This window comes from Chelonoidis abingdonii, chromosome 6, assembly GCF_003597395.2.
Source record: "Chelonoidis abingdonii isolate Lonesome George chromosome 6, CheloAbing_2.0, whole genome shotgun sequence".
In the NCBI taxonomy this organism is placed as follows: Eukaryota; Metazoa; Chordata; order Testudines; family Testudinidae; genus Chelonoidis; species Chelonoidis abingdonii.
Window position 1 is genome coordinate 110180679 of NC_133774.1, and position 19422 is coordinate 110200100.

A 19422-nucleotide genomic window follows, 5' to 3' on the forward strand; every position below is an offset into this window, starting at 1 on the left:
AGGCCAATCACTTTTGCTTCCAGAAACTGAGATAAAGCAGGGCTTCAGTGTTATTAAATGTTGGATTCAGTGTTATTAAATTTGGATTTGGGAAATTCTGTGAGATTCTTTATGAAAGGAGGTTGACATTGATTACAGACTATTAGTTTCTGTGTAAAATTCTTGCACTGAAAATCAGGATATTACAGGTACATTCTGATTTTAGAAGGTCTTGGGATATACAATTTAAATTTCTATTTAGATTTTGGGTGTGGAACTAGGGAAAGATACATATTTAAATAGTACCAGTAATCAGATATTTGAGATTTGGCAAATCTGAGTTTACAGTTAGCAATTGCTGTATTAGGTAGGCTGTGATTTACTCCAGTGACATTGGGTACAAGTCATAGGAACTCTGTTTTATTATCCCAACTGATGTTTGCAGTGTATTTTTACTTGTTAAATATTAAATAATTAGAATCTCCTTTTGGGATAATTTTCTACTACTGCAAAAGAAGTGGTATTGGAACCTGGAAATGACTCTGTCTTTTAAGAACAAACAAAACAAAATTGTGGATCTATTGAACGATACCGCACAAATATTTTGAATGCTCTTTGGCTCAAGTCTTATGCAGTTCAAATAAATACGATCACAGTAACAGTGGGCTTTCAGTATGGTGATACCAAAAATCTTGTAAATCACATTTTTGGTAGAACCAAGTCAAAATAAAAACAGTTTGCACAAACTTTTTTTTTTCTTTTTCTTTTTTTTTTTTTGTGTGTGGCCAAATATTGATCAGGCTATAGAGTTGGCGACTACATAGAGTGATCTGTGCCAAAAGACCCTAAATACGGTGGCCTCTGTCCCCTGCCATCTCAGTGGGCTTAAAACTCATGGCAGAGGATTTATAACAGCCTCCAGAGAAGGAAAAGCAAATGTTCCTGATAAGGGAGCAATAGAAACTCAAGGTGGCCAGAAGTAATCGACACAGGTTAGACTAGGCTGTTTGAAGCAGCTAAGCACCTGATCATACAGGTTTTATTTATACCATTCTTTTTTAATAAGCCAGTGTCTTTCTGTGATGGCTGCCAACTTGTGCTCAAGGACCTAAACTTTCATTTAAAATGTTGCCAATGTTGCAATTGCAAAGATAACCTTAAAAATGTAGAAGTCAGTGTAAAATAATTCAGTGATTTCAGTATGCGTCTGCAGATAAGCTGAAACAATAACTTTGAGAGCACTATGAACTGAGAGCACTAAGACCTGTTTATCTTAAGATGTTAACACTGAAGCCTAATTATGACAATTTAAACGTCAGCTTTGTTAATTTTTTTCGCTGCTGATCACGGCATGAAAGGAAAAATAGGGGTGATAATAAATAGCATCATATTTTGACATCAGAAGTGGGTGGGTTCTTAGGTTGTAAACAGAACTTGTGAGACTACGCTCACTTTTTTCCCTATTGGACCCTGGTAGTAGATTTCAGTAGTAATACCTCTAGCAAAAACAATGAAGTTTAAAAAAAATTGTTTACCTCATATGGATTTCCATGAGGCATTGACCACTGTCAGAAGACAGGATACTGGGCTGGATGGACCTTTGGTCTGACCCAGTATTGCCGTTCTTATGTTCTTAATGGTCCTTAGTGATCAGATGGTGGTCTATAATTCATACTTGAAAATTTTCAGATATTATTAAAGAAGAATGGTATAAATAAGACCTATTTGATCAGGTGTTTACCTGCAACTAAGATTAGACTAAAATTTAAGTAAGTAAAAGAAGAGATTAAGCACTCAGGTTGGTACTGAGCCATCATGTAGCAATTTTTTCTATCTTTGTTGCCAAATAATAACACTCTAAACCCTAGCTAAGTAATCTTTGCAATGCCAGTTTTAAACCATATTTTCTGATTTACAACCTCTGATAGCAAAGTGTGAGATAAACAAGTACAAAAATGTGAAAGCAGAACATTTTTGAAGCACCAAGAAAACAAGTATTGGCGATTACAGGAATGGGAGAGTAGAAAGAGGAATGAATGTAATTTAAAAGTACTTGTGTCAATGGTATATATTGTGATTGTAAATAATAACATTATTAAGAGACATGTAAATGAAATGTTATCAGAGTCTTAAATATTGGAAACACCATCTGAGTGAAACGTGGAAAAAAAAACAGTTTTATCTTTCCCTAATTTTAGAGGCTTTGATTCCTCTTTTGGACAATACAGAGCTTCAGCCTGCATTGCATTGGGCCTGCATCAGCTTCTATGTACAATACAGATGCTATTATGGGCAATATTTGCCACTTGAGAAATTTATAAACAAAAATAGAAAGTTACTTAGGATTGTTAGGGTTAAATGCCAGCTCCAGTGAAGTCAATAGCAAATCTCCAATTGACTTCAGTGGGCATGTCTGCCTGCTGCCTGTGACGGCGAGTCTCAGAGCCCTGGTCAACTTAGGCTCACAGGTTTTGAGCTATGGTGCTAAAAATAGCTAAGTAGATGTTCAGGCTTTGGCTGGAGTTCAGGCTCTGAAGCCCACCTCCCTCCACTGTCAACCTAGGCTCTAATACTCATTGGTGGGGGCTGCCGCTAACTGTGTAGATACGCACTCCGAGGCCAGGATTTCACTCTTAATTGGCTGGTGGATGAGGGATGTGTGCTGTGTTAATGTTGTGTGTGTCATCTATGTAAATTATTGCTTATTGAAGAATAAATATTAAATATGTGTTTTTCACATTATTTAATTTGGCAAAGAAAGGGTTCATTTTCTTGGACCATCTGCACAAGGACTAAGCTGGAGTCCATGTGAGCTGTTGCATTCCTATTGACTGGAATCGCTAGGGAACAGTAAAAGGTGATACATTGTTGCACATTGTGCTGGACTCCAGCTGTGTCCATTTAATTAAGTTGACTCTGGTTTTGGATGCAGGGCTGCTTTGGAAGATGATGACACTGGCTGTTTTAATCCATGAATTCCTGGGAATATTTTTTTTAATACTAAAAGTGAAGCACTTTTAGTAGGCAATTGAAACAGTTTCTTTTTGATTCTTCAATACATAACAGAAACCAATTCCTAAAAGGTAACTCTGCCCCCCATAGATCCCTGACTTCATCCAATAGCCACTAAAAAGAACTCTCACCACACTAATCCTGTCCATCAGACCATCTGCACCGTCCACACTTTACTGAGTATGGTATTTAACCTCTTTCACCAACTTTTTAAAAGAAAAAAAAAAAAACCAAATTCAAAATAATGGACAATGTGTGATTATAAGAATTTTCGGTTTGCGGGGATGAGCTTATTTTACCACCTGGCTGTGGTTTTATGAGTTATGATTGATCATGCATACCTCATGCATACCTCATGAAAATGTTACATGTATCACACATTGCCCAATGGCATATATTACTTCTATATATACTACATATGTGGTGGTGTATCAGTGTGGCAACTGTGGATAAATTGTATTTATCAAACACCTATCACTGTTTCACTTGCACTCTGCCCACCAATCTGTTTCTCCCAGGATGACCTATAACAATCCAAACTGTGGAACAGCTTCTAACATCCTCTGTATTTTAAAAAGAAAAATAAAAGAGAGCAGCAGCCAGATATTTTTTTCTTTTCCCCACAAATATGGATTTTCCCATCAAAATTACACTATTCAGGCTTCAACTGTTTTAAGGTTGGCTATATTGCAGTCTACTGGAGCTAAAAATAGCTCCTAAATACCTACTTTCCAGTGGGTTACAGTACATGATTCTTGGGAGATCCCAGTATTTAGGACCTTAAAGCATTATAGATGGGAAAGCTATTTTAGGTATTTTGTAGAGGTTTCCGAAATTCTTTTAGTTACAGTTTTCCTTTATCTCCAAGGCCAGTACTTTTGGATTTATATTAATTAAGATACTTGATTTTACAGGCCAAGGGATATTTAAATAGTACCCATAAAAATAAAACTAACTAAAATATTGCTAAAGTGGGGGTCAGGGAGTTGGTAAATATATATGGCTTATGCAGAATGTGTGGTGGTGTAGTGTGATATAAAGGTTTGATTGGTACTGGTGGAAAGACCGGCATAACTTATTAATGGGTTCACCGTTTATAAGTAATCTGGCTATCTAATCAGATGATGATTAAATCTTTATACGACATCATTATGTATTCAGTGTATATCATCTTGTATATATTAATGTGATGACTCTTTTTCCTTTAAAGTTCATATCACAAGGGTTGAACAGATTTGAAGGGGAAAAAAGATCTATCCAGTTGTAGAAAGTTGGATACAAAAGAGAAAATATATGGAATACTAACAATGTGTTTTCAGTACAGAAGTACCTTTCATCCCTGTTACTGCCTTCTTAATTTGAAACTGTTTTTAGGCCTGAGATTAGCAGTATATATAATTGTCTATTTTCTCATTAGTAAAGGTCCACACATCACAACAGAAGAATAAATCCTATAGTAGCTGGATCTTATAGAACTGTATGTCAGATCATCCTTTATTTCATAGCCTTGCAATATCCAAGTACAACATGGTCATGGTTAGGAAAGAGAGAATTTAAATTTGCTTCCTTTAGTGGAGTAATTGATCAGCCGCTTGTCATTAATGTAACATTTTTCCTGTTGCTTTTCATCATAGAACCATCGAATTTAGAGACAGAAATAACCTACTAGATCAACTAATGAACTTTCCTGTCAATGCAGAATTGGTCTCTATTTGTACATATTTGTCCAGTCAATCTTTACTATTGTTTATTTAGTCGCTCTAGTTTTAAAAGTCCAAAAGGAAAAGGCCTCCATCATTTCCCTTGGGACACTGTGCCACAGTTTAATAGATTATACTGTCAGGAAGTTTTTCCTGATTTTTTTTTAACATTTCCTCTTTCTTTATTTCCTTCCATTACCTCCCAGATTATACTTCCAAATAATTCCTCATCATCATCTGTGTTTACATCCTGCACATATTTGTAGTTGTCATGACAACCAATAATTATTGCCTAGCTAAGCTAATCATATTTACCTCTTTTAACCTTTCCTTGTAAATCAGTCCATTCAGTTCCTTTAATAACCTATGTTTCTCTCTGATTTGTCAATATCTTTATGATAAAAAATTGGCCAGAAATTTAGGTATTATATTTGTTATGTACTTTAAGAGCCCTTTAACATTCACAGAAAAAATCAAGTTTCAGGCTAAATGTTACCAGCTGATGGTTTCGGTTTCTTATTATTTAGTAGAACAGTTTTCTGGTCACCTAGAATATTTAGGCCAAATTTCGCTCTTGGATAAATGAGCACATCGCTCAAAGAATGTTGCCAAAGTTGGGTAGATGTGTATGCTGAAGGTAGAATTTGGCCCCGATTGTGTCATAGGTCTAAATTCAGACTACCTCTTGTACATCCTGTACATCAGTCCATGAAAAGTGATGATTTGGCTCATTATATTCCTGAAATGTACAGAATTCACATTTTTCAATCTTATGTGAAAGGGACACATTCTGATGGGCCTGGGGCCAAATGGCAGCGTCTACACATTTTAGTGCCTCCTTCTCTGGCCCCCTTATGCAGCCTTCCCTGCTTTTATTAGTCAGACTTCAGGCATGTGCGGAAAGCAAACAGCTGGGCACTTGTTCTGCGTACATTTCTAAGCAAGGCAGAATACTGGCCCTTGCTAACCCAGCTTTTGCAGTGTTAATATGTGTTTTTGTTATGTGTTTTAAGGCTCTATGCCTAATCCTAGTATGTGAGCAGCACTATTATAATAAAAAAAATACTTTGATGAAAATCATACCAAGAACAAAATAAAACTGATCAGAAGGTTACTGTGAATCGAATGTATGGGGCCTATTGTGTTGTCTGCTAAATATACTATATATAGATATATTAGTTTATAACAATTACATAACCTGGCACATAGATAACTGTGGTGATGGACATTCTACAAAACCCTAGAAGACATTAGTAGGTTTGTTTTTAAACACAATGTGTATATTTCACAAGGCATTGTTTTGGTTTTGTTTTGTAGCCTAACAGCAGTGGTCAAGTAGTAGGGAAAGTGCCTGGTCATTTTACTCCAGTTTTGGCACCCTCTCCCCATCACAGTGCGGTGAGACCTGTGACTCTGACCATGACAGATACTAAACCCATCACTACATCCACTGAAGGTGAGGCATCTTCACCTACAGCAACCAGTAAGTATTTCTCTAGGAAACAAAAAATGTCCATCGGAGGTTCAATATGATTTTAAATTAAGGCCAAAAAAGGTGCCTTTTCCTACTATTTGACCGGGTGGATGCTCATAATTTATTCTGAGAGCAAACATGATCTGATCACAAAGCTTTTCCTCCTCAAATTTTAGTCAAAGCATCATGTTACATGAACTGATGTTTGTGACATGACAATCAAAATCTGAAGAGAAAAGCTATTTATTTGAGCACCACCCATCGAGAAACAATGAAACATGATTGTTCATCTAAGGTGGACATTGTAATGACATTGAGAAGCACACTCAGACTGCAAGATTTCAAATCACCCACACTTGGATTTCAAAAAGAGATTAGATAATTGCTCCTCAATGAGCTTTCCTACAGAAATCAATCTTTGTTACAAAACATACTGAATCAGAGCTATGATAATTGCATGTTTGTATAGGTTGTGTTGTTGGCAAAAATAAAATGATGTGGCATACAGCAAAGGAAATTTGAATTCACTGCCCTTGATTCCACAAGGGTTGGTTTAATTGCATTTGCTTTTTTAACGCCTTGAAAGTTTTGAGTACCTTTGCACAATATGCTCAGCACCATATTATTTATCCTGTTATCTTCAATGGAATTGCAACCATGGAAGTATGTGCAATGTACGTGCTAATGTCATTTGATCATTTCTGTGATATCCAAAGGGTTAATTTTTTATCTAGCTTCTATACTTTTGTTAACAAAGCTGGGTAAATATTGTTCCTGACCTTTTAGGTCTTTAGCGGGCCAACATTATTTGATACTGATTACTGGCAACATTTTTAGAAAATAGTCCTGATCAGATTATTTAGAAGAAGAGCTCTGAGCTGAAATTTCTGTCTTCCAAAGGGCATTTAGAGCCTAAACTATGTTTAACCCAAACCAAACAAACAAAAAAATACTTAACATGCATAAAAGAATATGGATTTCTGTAGAGTCAGTTACACTAAAATGGATCATTTTAGCCACATTAGGTATCAAAACTGTGAGTGTGGTCTCTAGACGTTGGATTATAATTAATCAAGCCTGTAAATCAAGCCAATATTTTTAGGTATTTGTTATTTTAAGATCTTATTTTGTAAACTGAAATAGAGATCAAATGAGTTAGCACAAGCAACACATAAGGAGGAAACTGCATAAGTATCTATTACAAAGAGAAATAAGTGACTCCTAAAGATAATCTGAGTAAACACCATTATTTAATTATAAACTGATTAATAATTATATTGATAGGCTTATGGAATTATTTCAGCTATTCTTTTGGGATAGCAAAAGAGGCTTCTAGGTGAACTAAAAATTGGAGTGGATTAACACTCTCTCTGCTGGTTTACGGTGCAAATTTTGCTCCTTTGAGGTGCTGCTATTTCTGGTAAGTTCAGCAGCAAACAAGAAGTTAATTCTCTAACGTTTCACCTCAGAGTGGGAGAGGAACCTTGGTTCAAATTTGGCTTGGATTATTGGTAGTTTCATCCTAGTTCTTGTTTGCCAAGATCACACCATGTGGCACAATTGTCTGTCTGTGCTCAGGAGAGACCATGGCCTGGAATAGCAGGAGAAGGGAGATCAAATATGATATCAGAACTGCGGGAAGAAGCTTGCACTCTACTTCCCCACATTATGGCCTAGTTCAAGGAGTCTTTTTAGAAGGAAAGTGACCTTATTTGTGTATGAATAATTATACAGGTATTTAAGGTGAAGCCTGGGAATTTCAAAAGAGCCTAAAGGAATTAGGCACTCAGTTTTACTAAATTTCAGTGGAACTTGAGCACCTGCCTCTCTTATGGTCCTTTGAGATGAGGCATCTTTCTGCATACAGAACATCTCTATCACTAATGCATGTACATGAAAAGTGTTTATGTGCAAATTCAATATGAGTGTGCAAATTGTATGCACAAGTGTAGCACACAAACATGACATGCATGAATAAAAATTTGCCAGTAACTGGATAACAAAACAAACAAAAACTGAAGGAAGGTATCCTGCTGCTGGAAATACATAAAGCCCGTCACTGACCTTAATATTCATGCTTAATAGACAGACAGTTGTCATGCCAAGGGGCTTCATGTGTACATTTCATGGGAGAATTTGACCCTAATAATTTTTTTAAAACACTGCAAGTTTATTTTTAATAAACAATTAATTTCAAAAGACTAAATGTTTTGTTTGGCCAATAAGTTCCTGCAGATATTGCTTAAACATAATATAAATGCTGTCATTGTTTCTGTTTAGTCAGTTACAACCTATTGGGCATATAAAATCAAATGATTAACACTGACTTCCTTCTGAAATACAACAAATGAATTGTTCAGAACTAGACAGAACAACAGACTTTGATAACATTTCTATCAAGGAACTCTGAAGTCATGATTTATTTCAACTATCTGATCCATTTTTATGGCAATCTCTCAGTGAAACCTGTTTACCATAAAAAAGCCATATTAAAAAATCCTCAAAAATTCAGAAAGTTTTATGTATTTGCTGTATAATTTTAACCTCAAACAGCCAATTAGCAAAAAACTCTATCCACCTTCCTCTGTTCTCAGCCTTCATTCCATTCCATTTTGGCAGGTCTGCTTTGACCACCAGCAAAGCTGCCAGTTGTGATGATGATTGTTGCAATGTGGTCACCTACACACTATGAAGTGGAGTGAGACCACATAGGCCACTAAGAGCTATGAGAGGGTAATGACTTTCAGTCACTACTGATCTCAGCCAGATTTGAACGGTGACCTACAGGTGAAAGGTTCCCTTTACCAATCTCTTGAGCCACCCAGTCTCCCCCCCAGATTTTTCTAAGCCTCTGCAACACAGAAGGCTAAAAGAGGTTTTACTGAATTAGCCATAAGTGAATGCTATTTTCTGGTGTGTAAAATTATGCTGCACAGCAAAAGTTAACTCCCTTCTCTGGTTAGTGCTGATCACATTGTATCCTTCTTTCAAAGGACTATAAAGATTAATTTCATGCACATGAGCAAATCAAGCTTTAGGTCTCAGTTTTAAATAATTAACCACTTTCCCCAGATAAATTTGTGATGGGTTTTCACAAATAGAAGAATTAGTGTAAATTAGTAGGTTGTTGTTCTTTCGCTCATACCAGCGTAACTCCGTTGACTTCATTTATTGGATGTTTATATTAGTTTCAGAATGGTAGCCGTGTTAGTCTGTATCAGCAAAAAGAACAAAGAATACTTGTGGCATTTTAGAGACTAACGGATTTATTTGGGCATAAGCTTTCATCGGATGCATGCAGTGGAAAATACAGCAGGAAGATATATATACACAGAGAACATGAAAAAATGGGTATTTTCCACTGCATGCATCCGATGAAGTGGGTTTTAGCCCATGAAAGCTTATGCCCAAATAAATTTGTTAGTCTCTAAGGTGCCACAAGTACTCCTTGTTCTTTTTGTTTATATTAGTGTAACTGATGTGTATTCGTATAACTAATATAACTCAAACTCATAACACTTTAAAATGTAGTGCTTCCTTTAACTATTTGTAAAATTCTGCAGCCAGAGGAATTATTATTCTAACTACAAGTCTAATTCTGACCATAGATTCACACATGCAGCTTCCATTGAAGTGGATGGGAATTGAACATGCTGTGCACCTAAGGGCTGAATTTGGCCCTATGTTTCTTTTGCATTACTGATAAAAGAAATCCACAGACACTTCCTATACATTGCAAATCATAACTCTGGATCTCTCATATCTGTACTGTACGTGCACAGGGTAATAGTTATGACAGGTCGCTATTTTTATCAATGTGTTTTGTTCTTCCTTAATCAGCCTACACAGCCTCAGGCACATCCCAAGCCAATCGTTATGTGGGACTAAGCCCAAGAGACCCATCCTTCCTACACCAGCAACAGGTGGGCAAGTTTCACATAGGTATAATAATATAGACAAGCTTTTTCAATAGTACCTTTCTACATGCTGCCACTGACATCTTGGATTAGAATGGGATCCTAATGGTTTCAGAATATGTCATATGAAGACTAGATATGCTAAAGGCAGAAACCCCTCTAAAAACATTAACACAGCATATACTTTTGTTTCTTAGATTTGTGCCATCTTAAGGAACTTTTTATAATGTCTCTTTAAATTATTTTTTTTTTTGGAGAACTTAAAAGTAGATTCTATAATTGGATATTAAGAATATGTCTGTATAAAGTGTGCAAGGGACAAAACTGAAAACTTATTTCAAAACCAATAAAAAATTAAACAAAATTAAACAGTACAAATTATGATTCTCAAGCTATTTCATATTTTCCAGCTGTTTAAGCCTGCATTTTAGTTCCAGAAGATGAGTTATAAAACCAAATTCTCAATGCAACGCATCATCATTCCTACTTTAATAGGTTTAAATTGGTTTGCTGATTTCAGATGTGATAAAGACACATTTTTGTTCTAGTTTCTTACATCATTTATGTTTCAAGTAGCATTTTAAATTTCACATCTCATTAATGCTGTAAATTTAATGCAAATGAAGTGTTTACCCAAACTGTGAAAATATACAGCCGAGATTAATGGTGGTTTATAAACAAATTAGTCGCAGTCAATAGCAGGGCCATGTAAATACAGAAATCCCGCATTGCTAGTAACAGTATAACACAAAATCAGACACTTTAGAACGTAAATATTGTTTATGATGTGTATGTGTATACTGCTCCCAGATCCTGACAGCAGAGGAGTTTGAAATTAACAGCATGTAAAATGTTACAAATTAAAAATTGAATATGACAGGAAGAAAAGGGCTGTTAAGTAGATCTTATTATTTATTATATTGTATTTTTTCTCAGGCTTGGGTTCCTATCCACAGTTGGTACTCATGCCTGTTTTATTTTATCCTACATGCTCTGTGTTTGTTGTGACATAGTTAAACCATGCTGCATCTGAACCTCCTATCCCTACCCACTCCAAGGCCAAGGTGGCAGTATGTATATATTAAAGATCACCACAAGCAGGATTCAGAGAAAAATCATAAATATGATCGTTTATTCAAGAGCCCTAACATTTTGCCAGCTTCGTTAACCAGTGAGACACAACTGAAAACATTTGTACACAGTTACGAAAATACCAAATAACAATTACTTGTTTTTGCCAACCATTGGCTTTTCACTAATTTTTCTGATATTTTTCTTTTTTCACCTCTCTAGAATTGCTGTAATATAAAATGTGTCATAATTACTATAACGTGGTTCTATTTGACAAATGTTCAGTAAGTGTTCATTGTATGTTTAAACATATGCAAGATTTATAGGTTTAAAACTTGCTTTTTTAAAAACCACTGCACACATTTTCTGAAATACTTTTGCTGTGAAATTTTAAAGACTTATTTCATAAGTCTCTGACATCCAGTTAATTTTGGGATTTACAAAAGAAATTTAAATATATTTTATTTTAATTTATTGCTTCTCTTCAATACCCTATTTTTCTACAAATTTGCTAGTTAGTATTCTTTGTTCTCAAGAACATTCAAAAAGTTATAGAAACTATTTCACATTCCTAGAAGGTACTGGCAGACAGCTTAATTTTCTTGTATTTCCTTACATTTTTTGTCTTTATAATATATTTTAAGAATAAATTTGGATAACTTCAGCAGTCTCATTAAACATGTGACCAAAATATTCAGGAAAAAAATAATCTTACATGTTTTGCGCGTGGACATTTATGTTAGTTTCAAACCTGGAAAACATATTCTGATTCAATGCCGCTGTGTGAATTTAAGTAGAGAATTTTATAATGACAATATTTGTTGTTTATTTAAATGTATCAGTATTTTACATATATGTGTTATATAGTAGTAGCCCTATAGTATAGTGAAAAAGTATATAATAGATTGATCACTGCCATGTATTCTATATTTGATTTTAAATTACGTATGATTGTATATACTTGTGTGTGTGTGCTTACATACATATATATATTAAAAATTATGCAATAGTTGGTACTGTTGCATGCACTGAAGGAACAAAGAACTTTTAAGCACAAACTAAGCTTTTTAGCAGTAGATAAATATGAATATGGTATATATAAGTACAGTATATATAAATTAACTTTCTAATGAGTTAGTTGTTACCTTCATCCTCTTCAATCCTAAAAGGCTCTCAGAGATGACAATGCCATACATGTTTATTATCCAGAAAAAATCCCCACCAGGAATTGTCTAAATGACTTCAGTAGATAAAGGTTATCCTTTGGGAAGGCAGAAATGAGATTGATTTACTACGTCCTTTCATTAGTTTACAACAATTTAAAAGAGAGCACTTTTCTTGTGGCAGGTTCTGAATGCATTTAGTTTAAAGCAGCCCATGATGAATGAAAAAGAAAATCAAGGGGTACATGAAATAAAGGCAATCAATCATTTTATATTAGCTGAGAGAAATTCTAAAGTAGAAAGCCAGTGGTTTTAGTTCCAGAGAAATCTTTTAAACATTCACTGTACCCTTTAATACACATTGACCTCTTAAGAATAAATATTGTCACAGGTAGGTTCTTTTATTTTGTTGGAGGGATTTATTCTCTCAAGTTGAGAAATATTGATGTGTATTATTGAGTGCTTTTTTTGTTGTTGTTTAAAAAGAACTGCAATGTATCCTATATAAATTATAGTGACAACCATAAATTTAAGCTGTGGGTTATTTTGTGACTCTCTCCTATAAATAGTCTTTCAACAAAATAAAATGACAGTTCAGTCAAACTTCCAGTTAAACAATTTATAGCACAAAATTGCTGGAATACTTGAATTTAGACGGGAAGTATTAAATATAACTTGGAAATATTGTGTGTTTGTGTGTCTAGCACCTTTGGGAGCAATACATTTGCATTTATTGATCTGAATAGTGAGAAAAATATGCCATTAAACATGTTACTTAGCATGCTACATTGATAGGCAAAGTTTTGAAGAATTATAGATCTATGCAGTATACTTTTGTTGTGATCATTGGTTGGTGCTGCTTGCCAATTGCCTTGAAATGACAGATATTTCAAAATTGAACATCAACAATAACATAACAAATTTCTTACTTTAACTGCAACTAGAAAGTCATCTACATAATTAGATCTGCATTAGAAAAGTGCTTATAAAACATCTTAATGTTTTATTGTAAAAAGGAGTCCTTCCCCAGGCCCCCAAAATATCAGTTATAAATTGTTAATGACTACTTGGTTAGAATGCAGAAGTTTTCCTTAATTCATTAATCAGCATGCAAAAGTTACTAACTATTAGTAACGGACTAATATTTCCAGGGATGTTGCTTAATCAAATGTCTCCTATTTAATCATAGTTAAAATTTTATCTTAGAGGTAGAATTTTAGTAAGGGCTTTGTTCTTAACTTTGTTCTTAGAAGTTGGTGAGGTCACTTTATGAACTAATGAATTCTGCTTTGGCACACTGAACTATCTATGCTAAGAAATGTCTTTATTGACATAGGAGTTTTTGCATAAAAGGAAGGTTGGGTAATCTTCACAGCAGTATGTCAGCACCTCTCTCTCTCTCTTTCTCTCCCCACTCCCCCTCCCTCTCCAGCTAATATACACATTGCTTATATTTGAGTTGTAGCAAATGGTTTTGAAGTCTAGACTCACAGAAAAAGTGAAAAATTAGATTAACTGAGTCAAATTCAGCTGTGGTACAAGCAGACTCAACTCCTCTGAGCTCCGTGGTATTGTGCCATTTGAGTCCTCGTTTTTGGGAGTGTATAGTCATAACACAGCAATCATTAGTAAAAGAGTTCAGTTGCAAAACTCCATGTTAATGGACAATAGGGCAGACTTCTGATGGATGGATGGATGGTGGCATTTCCTTAGTCTCATTCAGTTTATATCACTGTGAATTCACAAAATTCAAATTTTATAACCTTGAAAGTATAGGATTCTTAGTGTCTGATCAAAATTACTTCTGGATTTAGAGTTGTTATGCTGCCAGAAACACCAATCCTGGATTTTGCCTATTTAAAAAAAGAAAAGAAAAGATTTATCTTTGTGTTCAAAGCACATAAGGGTAATGACATCACAATTGGCAAGCTTCCTATTGAAACTGAATAAATCAATCAAAAGAGTACTTGCTCTTGGCCATGATATTGCTGTCCATAGTTATTTAACTTTTAAAACATCTTTGTGCTTCTAGAAGGAGCTGTCTAGGAGGATATTTTCTTTCTTTCATTAAGAAAGCAGGCAGGCAAAGACAAATGGCTTTAGTGAGGAAGTTATCAGCCTGTGATACCAGTAACCTTTAAAACTTTACTTTTTCATATATACTAACTAATATTGGGCCAATAACTGAGCTGCTAAACTCCTCAGATCCTTGCATTACCTAATACAGCTGCATGGATTTCACTAGCACTTGGGCTTTAAGGGTGTAGTATACATTATGCATGATTTTCACACAGCTTTGACATTTATTAAGGGGTCATGTTACCATTTATACTATAATAAGAAATATTTTAGACATCATAAATGTATTTTAAAACTAGAAAACTGTTACCAGCTTTTGTTCTTATTTAATTGTTTCCTCCACACAAGACTACTCTTTTCAAGCAGTTTCTCCAGTAGGAAGTTGTTCTTTCCATATGCATCCTTTAGTTGTTGCATTATGCTGTACAGGATGGAAGCCCCTTCATACCACATATCACTGAAATTGTAAACTGAAATGACCACTGAAAACAGTGTTTGGTTTTTAAAATGTTTTTGATGCACATCGCTTTTGCTTCAGGCTAAAGACTGAAAGAAGAACACAAGTGGACTCTTAAACAGAACTTCTCAGTAAAGTCAGGAAACAGGTTATCAACACTTAGGCTGTTCTTATTGTTTCTCTTATCATAAATGACAGTTTGACGTAAAACTGGATCACATGACTGCCAGGGAGGTATGTAAATGGATAAGAGGTCACCTTTCACATATGCTTGCTGGAAAGGAAACACATTTAAAGGAAGTTTCAGTCAAAACAATGACAGTATGCAAATATTTAGCTTTATGGACTTTTCTCAAATAACAAAAATCATAGCAGTATCCTATCACTTACTCACTCTTCCAAATATATGTTTACTTTTACTGGTGATCAAAGGGGTGTGAAATGAAGATTAATGTTAGTCACCTTATTAAAATATAACGCCTGCTTAAATATTAACCCTTACAGTTATGTAAAGGTTTGAGTGGTGGGATTGTAACTCTAATGTAAATTAGGATTGTGTGACTAAAACTCTGCAGGATGAATGTACTCTCCAAGTGTCCAACTTAAACTAAAAAGAGAAAGGAGATTCAAAGTAAACATTCAGGGTCCAAATCAGGATTGCCCTGTGGCCCCTTTGCACTGACATAATAGGGCTGAGGAGCAATCACATGCCCCCTTGAGGATTACCCCCAGCACAGGAGGCAGCCTCTACAGACTGCCTGCACCTTCCCACTCAGTAAGAGTTGGAGTGGAAGTTTATTTCAGGGATAGTAATGGATGCGCCTGCAAAGCACGTTAAGGTTGCCCTACCCTGCTTTGGGTACAGTTGCCCCTCCCACAAGCCACTCCAGAATTAAGCTCACTGAGAGGCAATTTTTTTCTCCTAAGGATAATTTTCCTTGTCCCTGTTACATGTGGTTCTGTGAGAGAGGAATTTAAAACACTTGATTGTGTGTCACACCATCATATATATATTCCGTATAAGAAATATATTTTAGAGGGGAAAACCTTTGTAGAAATGTTTTAGAAAGCTTGTAAAATGTTTGATTGGGACTATTGCTTGAATCCCTTTTCTTCAACACCCAGGTATCATAGTTACCAAAAGTCCAGCTGAGAGAGAGAGAGTGAGAATTCAAACTAGTGGGTCAGATCCTTGGCTCTGGCTCAGGCTGCTTTGTGCCACTTCAGTGACATAAAGTGGTAGGAGAGGTGTCGTAAAGGAGCAGCCAGATATTCTCCCTGACAGAGGGAAATCCTTGGGTGGCATACAGGCAGCTTTGTGCTACTCACTTCCCCCATCCTCTACACAGAAGGTCTTTCAAGTTGGTGTTCCAGGATGGAGTAAAGTGCACTGTGCTCTGTTTGAGTCCTAGGTAACACAATGGCATTTGCAGCTTGCATAATTTTAGTGCAGCCCTTAGGTGCTTATAAGTTACATTGGGGGCTGCTGGCCTTTCCCTGGCTCCTGAATGACCTAAATTAACACAGAAAAGTCATAATATTAAACGCCAATGTCTCAGGTGCTTCCAAAGCTAGAAGCAAGTGTTATGTGTCCCGTTCCAAAGCTGAAAATCTCCCTTTTTCAGGGGTATGAAGTTCCCAGGTGAGAGTCTGAGCCACACCTGTTAGAGGTGTAGCAAAGACCTCTCAGCTCTTGGGGAAGCAGGAGAGCTAAGGGGCTCCTCTGGACTTGCAAAGATGTCCTCAAAGGCCACTTTACTGCTGTCTTCACATTGCCTGCTCCATGGAAATCTTCTCCCTTCTGGAATTGGGGCTTTTAAGGCCCCTTTATACTAGTCCAGCCCATTGACTGGGAGTAAAGATGCCAAACCATTTCTACCCCTGCAGTGCCACAGGATATCAGATTTTAATGTGATATTTCTATGGCTATTATTGACCCCAAACTAAATCTTAGTCATACAGGTTTCTTGGCATTGATTTTGGAGAGGAAATTCTGCATGAGGAGTAGGAAAGAGGAAGCATTTCCCTGATAGGTTAATTTTGAAAACAAAATGGTAACTGTTTGAAGCTGCTCAGAGGTTTGGAACATTAAACTTAAGCAACATGGAAGTGGTTTAGTAGACAGGTACTGAATTTCTAGGCTCATGATAGAATTATTTATCACATGCTTCTCTAATTTGGCATGTGTATATGTGGTGGGACAGATGAATTTACAATTTACCAATATACCAATTTACACGAATATACCAATTTACACCAGCTTAGGATCTGGACCTATATGTATCTGAATATCCATGTGTATATATGCATGTCCCCCACCCCCATGGTTACAAATTATGAGAGTGTGTGTGCATAATAAAGTGTGTCATTAACATTTATGAATTAGATTAAAAAAGGTCTTGAAATTTGTGTAATTACACATTTAGGATATTTGTTGTACATATTAAAATCCAGATGAAAACTGTAGGAGGAGAATTATTGCTTATGCACAGTAGCTGATTTATTAAACTGTAATGTACCAGCCATTTATTGTTTTTCCTCAAATACCAAAAGCAGTTAGATTATATTACAAACTAATTGTTTGCCAGATTTTTTAGTTAGACAAGTTCATAAAATCATTCAGCAGCAATAAGTTCTGGTTTTGGCATTCTTATGGCTTATAACTAGCCAAAGAGTTTTGTTTAGTTAGTTTGGTTTAAATTTTGTAAAAAGGAAAAAATAGTTTTCATTTTTAAAACTTTAGACATCAGGTTTCAGCTGAAAATGAAGTTTTATAACCAAGTTGTAAGCCTTTAAAATATGCCTTTATAATGAAAATGCTGACAGATTCTTAAGTATTGTAGCACAAATATAACCATTATACTACTGGCTCGAGTGTTTGAATAGATATATTTTATTATGTCTTCAAAATAAAAATAGTGCTTATGAAACAGTTTCATACAGTGACTACGACAAAATGCACACACATACCCCTTTCTTTGAGCATATTTAATATATTCTTTACAGTTACACTCTAGCAAACTTTTTGGACTGAATGTTTCCTTTTCTGGTTAATTTAATGTAGTTTAGTCATGCTTTTAATAGCCTTTGGAAGGTCTCTTAGAGTTCTTTGGATAACAAACAAGAAACAAACCTTATGAAAACAGACTAGCATTTTCATTTCTCAGACCTCAGCTGCAGGAAACATATGAGTATAACAGTCAAGACTGCAGTATGGTCTTGTCTTTAACGTATGTATTTATCAGGAAAGGACTGTAGTTAATTGTGCTACTGTGTAAATCATTTCTTTTAGTTTGTTTGCCGTAGTCTGCAACTTTTAAAGACACTTAAAACTTGCATGGAGAAAGCAAGATGCATTTTATGCAATTAATCTTAGTGATCAAGTTATCTTTAATTCAAAGTGTTGTATCATGCAAGATGTGCAGTAATGTATTTATAGCATTGCTATGCAGAGGTTAAAAACTATGCTTTTTGTAGGTTTTCGTCTCAAGCCACATAAGTTAACTTTCTTAAACATAAAAATAAGCAGTATATCTTTTCAATAAATCTGCTAGCACTGTAGGGCAGCTGTTAAACAAACAGAGCTGTATAGGGTTACATGAACAATCTGTGAAGGGCAGAACTGATGATTTGGGGATCTGGGAAGAATTTGTTTCAGCTTACATTTAGTGCATTCCTCGCTATATTTAAATGTAATAAAGTATTTTAAATGCTATTATTGTGAGTCTGGAACAAGATTAGATTATTTTATCACCTCTTGCTAAGTAATACCACTTTCAGTAACACTAAATTAATAAACCTCTATTACAAAATACATTTACCCTTCTAAAACAGTAAGATAAAGGCATATAGTTTGTGTAATTTGGGGACCTTTTCTATAAATTGCATGTCGTCTATGATTCACCAAATGCATGCTTCAAGATATTGATTATTTTTTATCTTTATCTAGTACAGATTACTTAGTACATTGCATATAAAACACAGCATTTTGATTTTCTTTCTTAAAATATTTCACTATTGAACATTAACATTTTCTTTTATTCCAGCTCAATTTGTAATCTAATAATGGCTAATTGTTATGTGCTAAACACTAGTTATTCTTTTATGCTTTATTAATAGAGGAGCGTATTAAAGTAGCATTTTCTTAAAATTTAAAAAAAATAGGAATTTAATTTTCAGTGTAATGGGGTTTTTGTTGGTTTTGAGGGTTTTGTTTGTTTTTAAGTTCCTTTTTTGGGAAAGTAAGGTTTGTGCCATGTACAGTACTAGTTTGCATGTATTCATTTAAATACTAAAAACTGTAGTACTGCTCGATCCATATCTGACTGCTAGGTTTCAATTGACAGCTGAGGATTTGTGACTGGACCATGAATCAAAACGGCAGGCATTTATACCCCAGTGCCAGTGAGGATACATTGGGAATTACTTGGCAAAGGTAACATTTTAATTATTTCCAACGCTACACTACATCTAAAAAAGTTACATTGAGCTGCAGTATCTGTTTCTAGCAGGCCTCCAAGAAGGAATATATGTCAAAATTTAACCAAAACATATATGTATAACATTTCTT

At 35.2% G+C, this 19422-nt stretch overlaps 1 protein-coding gene across 6 annotated transcripts in view; it reads left to right on the plus strand.

Annotated features, from left to right (window-relative positions):
* NFIB (nuclear factor I B) overlaps positions 1-19422 on the plus strand; it is a 228453-nt gene that overhangs the window by 185574 nt on the left and 23457 nt on the right. For 3 of the 6 annotated variants that reach the window (XM_032776168.2, XM_032776161.2, XM_032776185.2), the window contains exons 9-11: positions 6009-6174; positions 10006-10088; positions 19199-19287. The exons of 1 other annotated variant lie outside the window; for it this stretch is intronic. In XM_032776168.2, coding sequence (XP_032632059.1) covers positions 6009-6174; positions 10006-10088; positions 19199-19287 — 338 coding nt within the window. The remainder of the gene's footprint in view (positions 1-6008; positions 6175-10005; positions 10089-19198; positions 19288-19422) is intronic. 2 more of the 6 variants (XM_032776176.2, XM_032776194.2) reach the window with 2 other exon arrangements.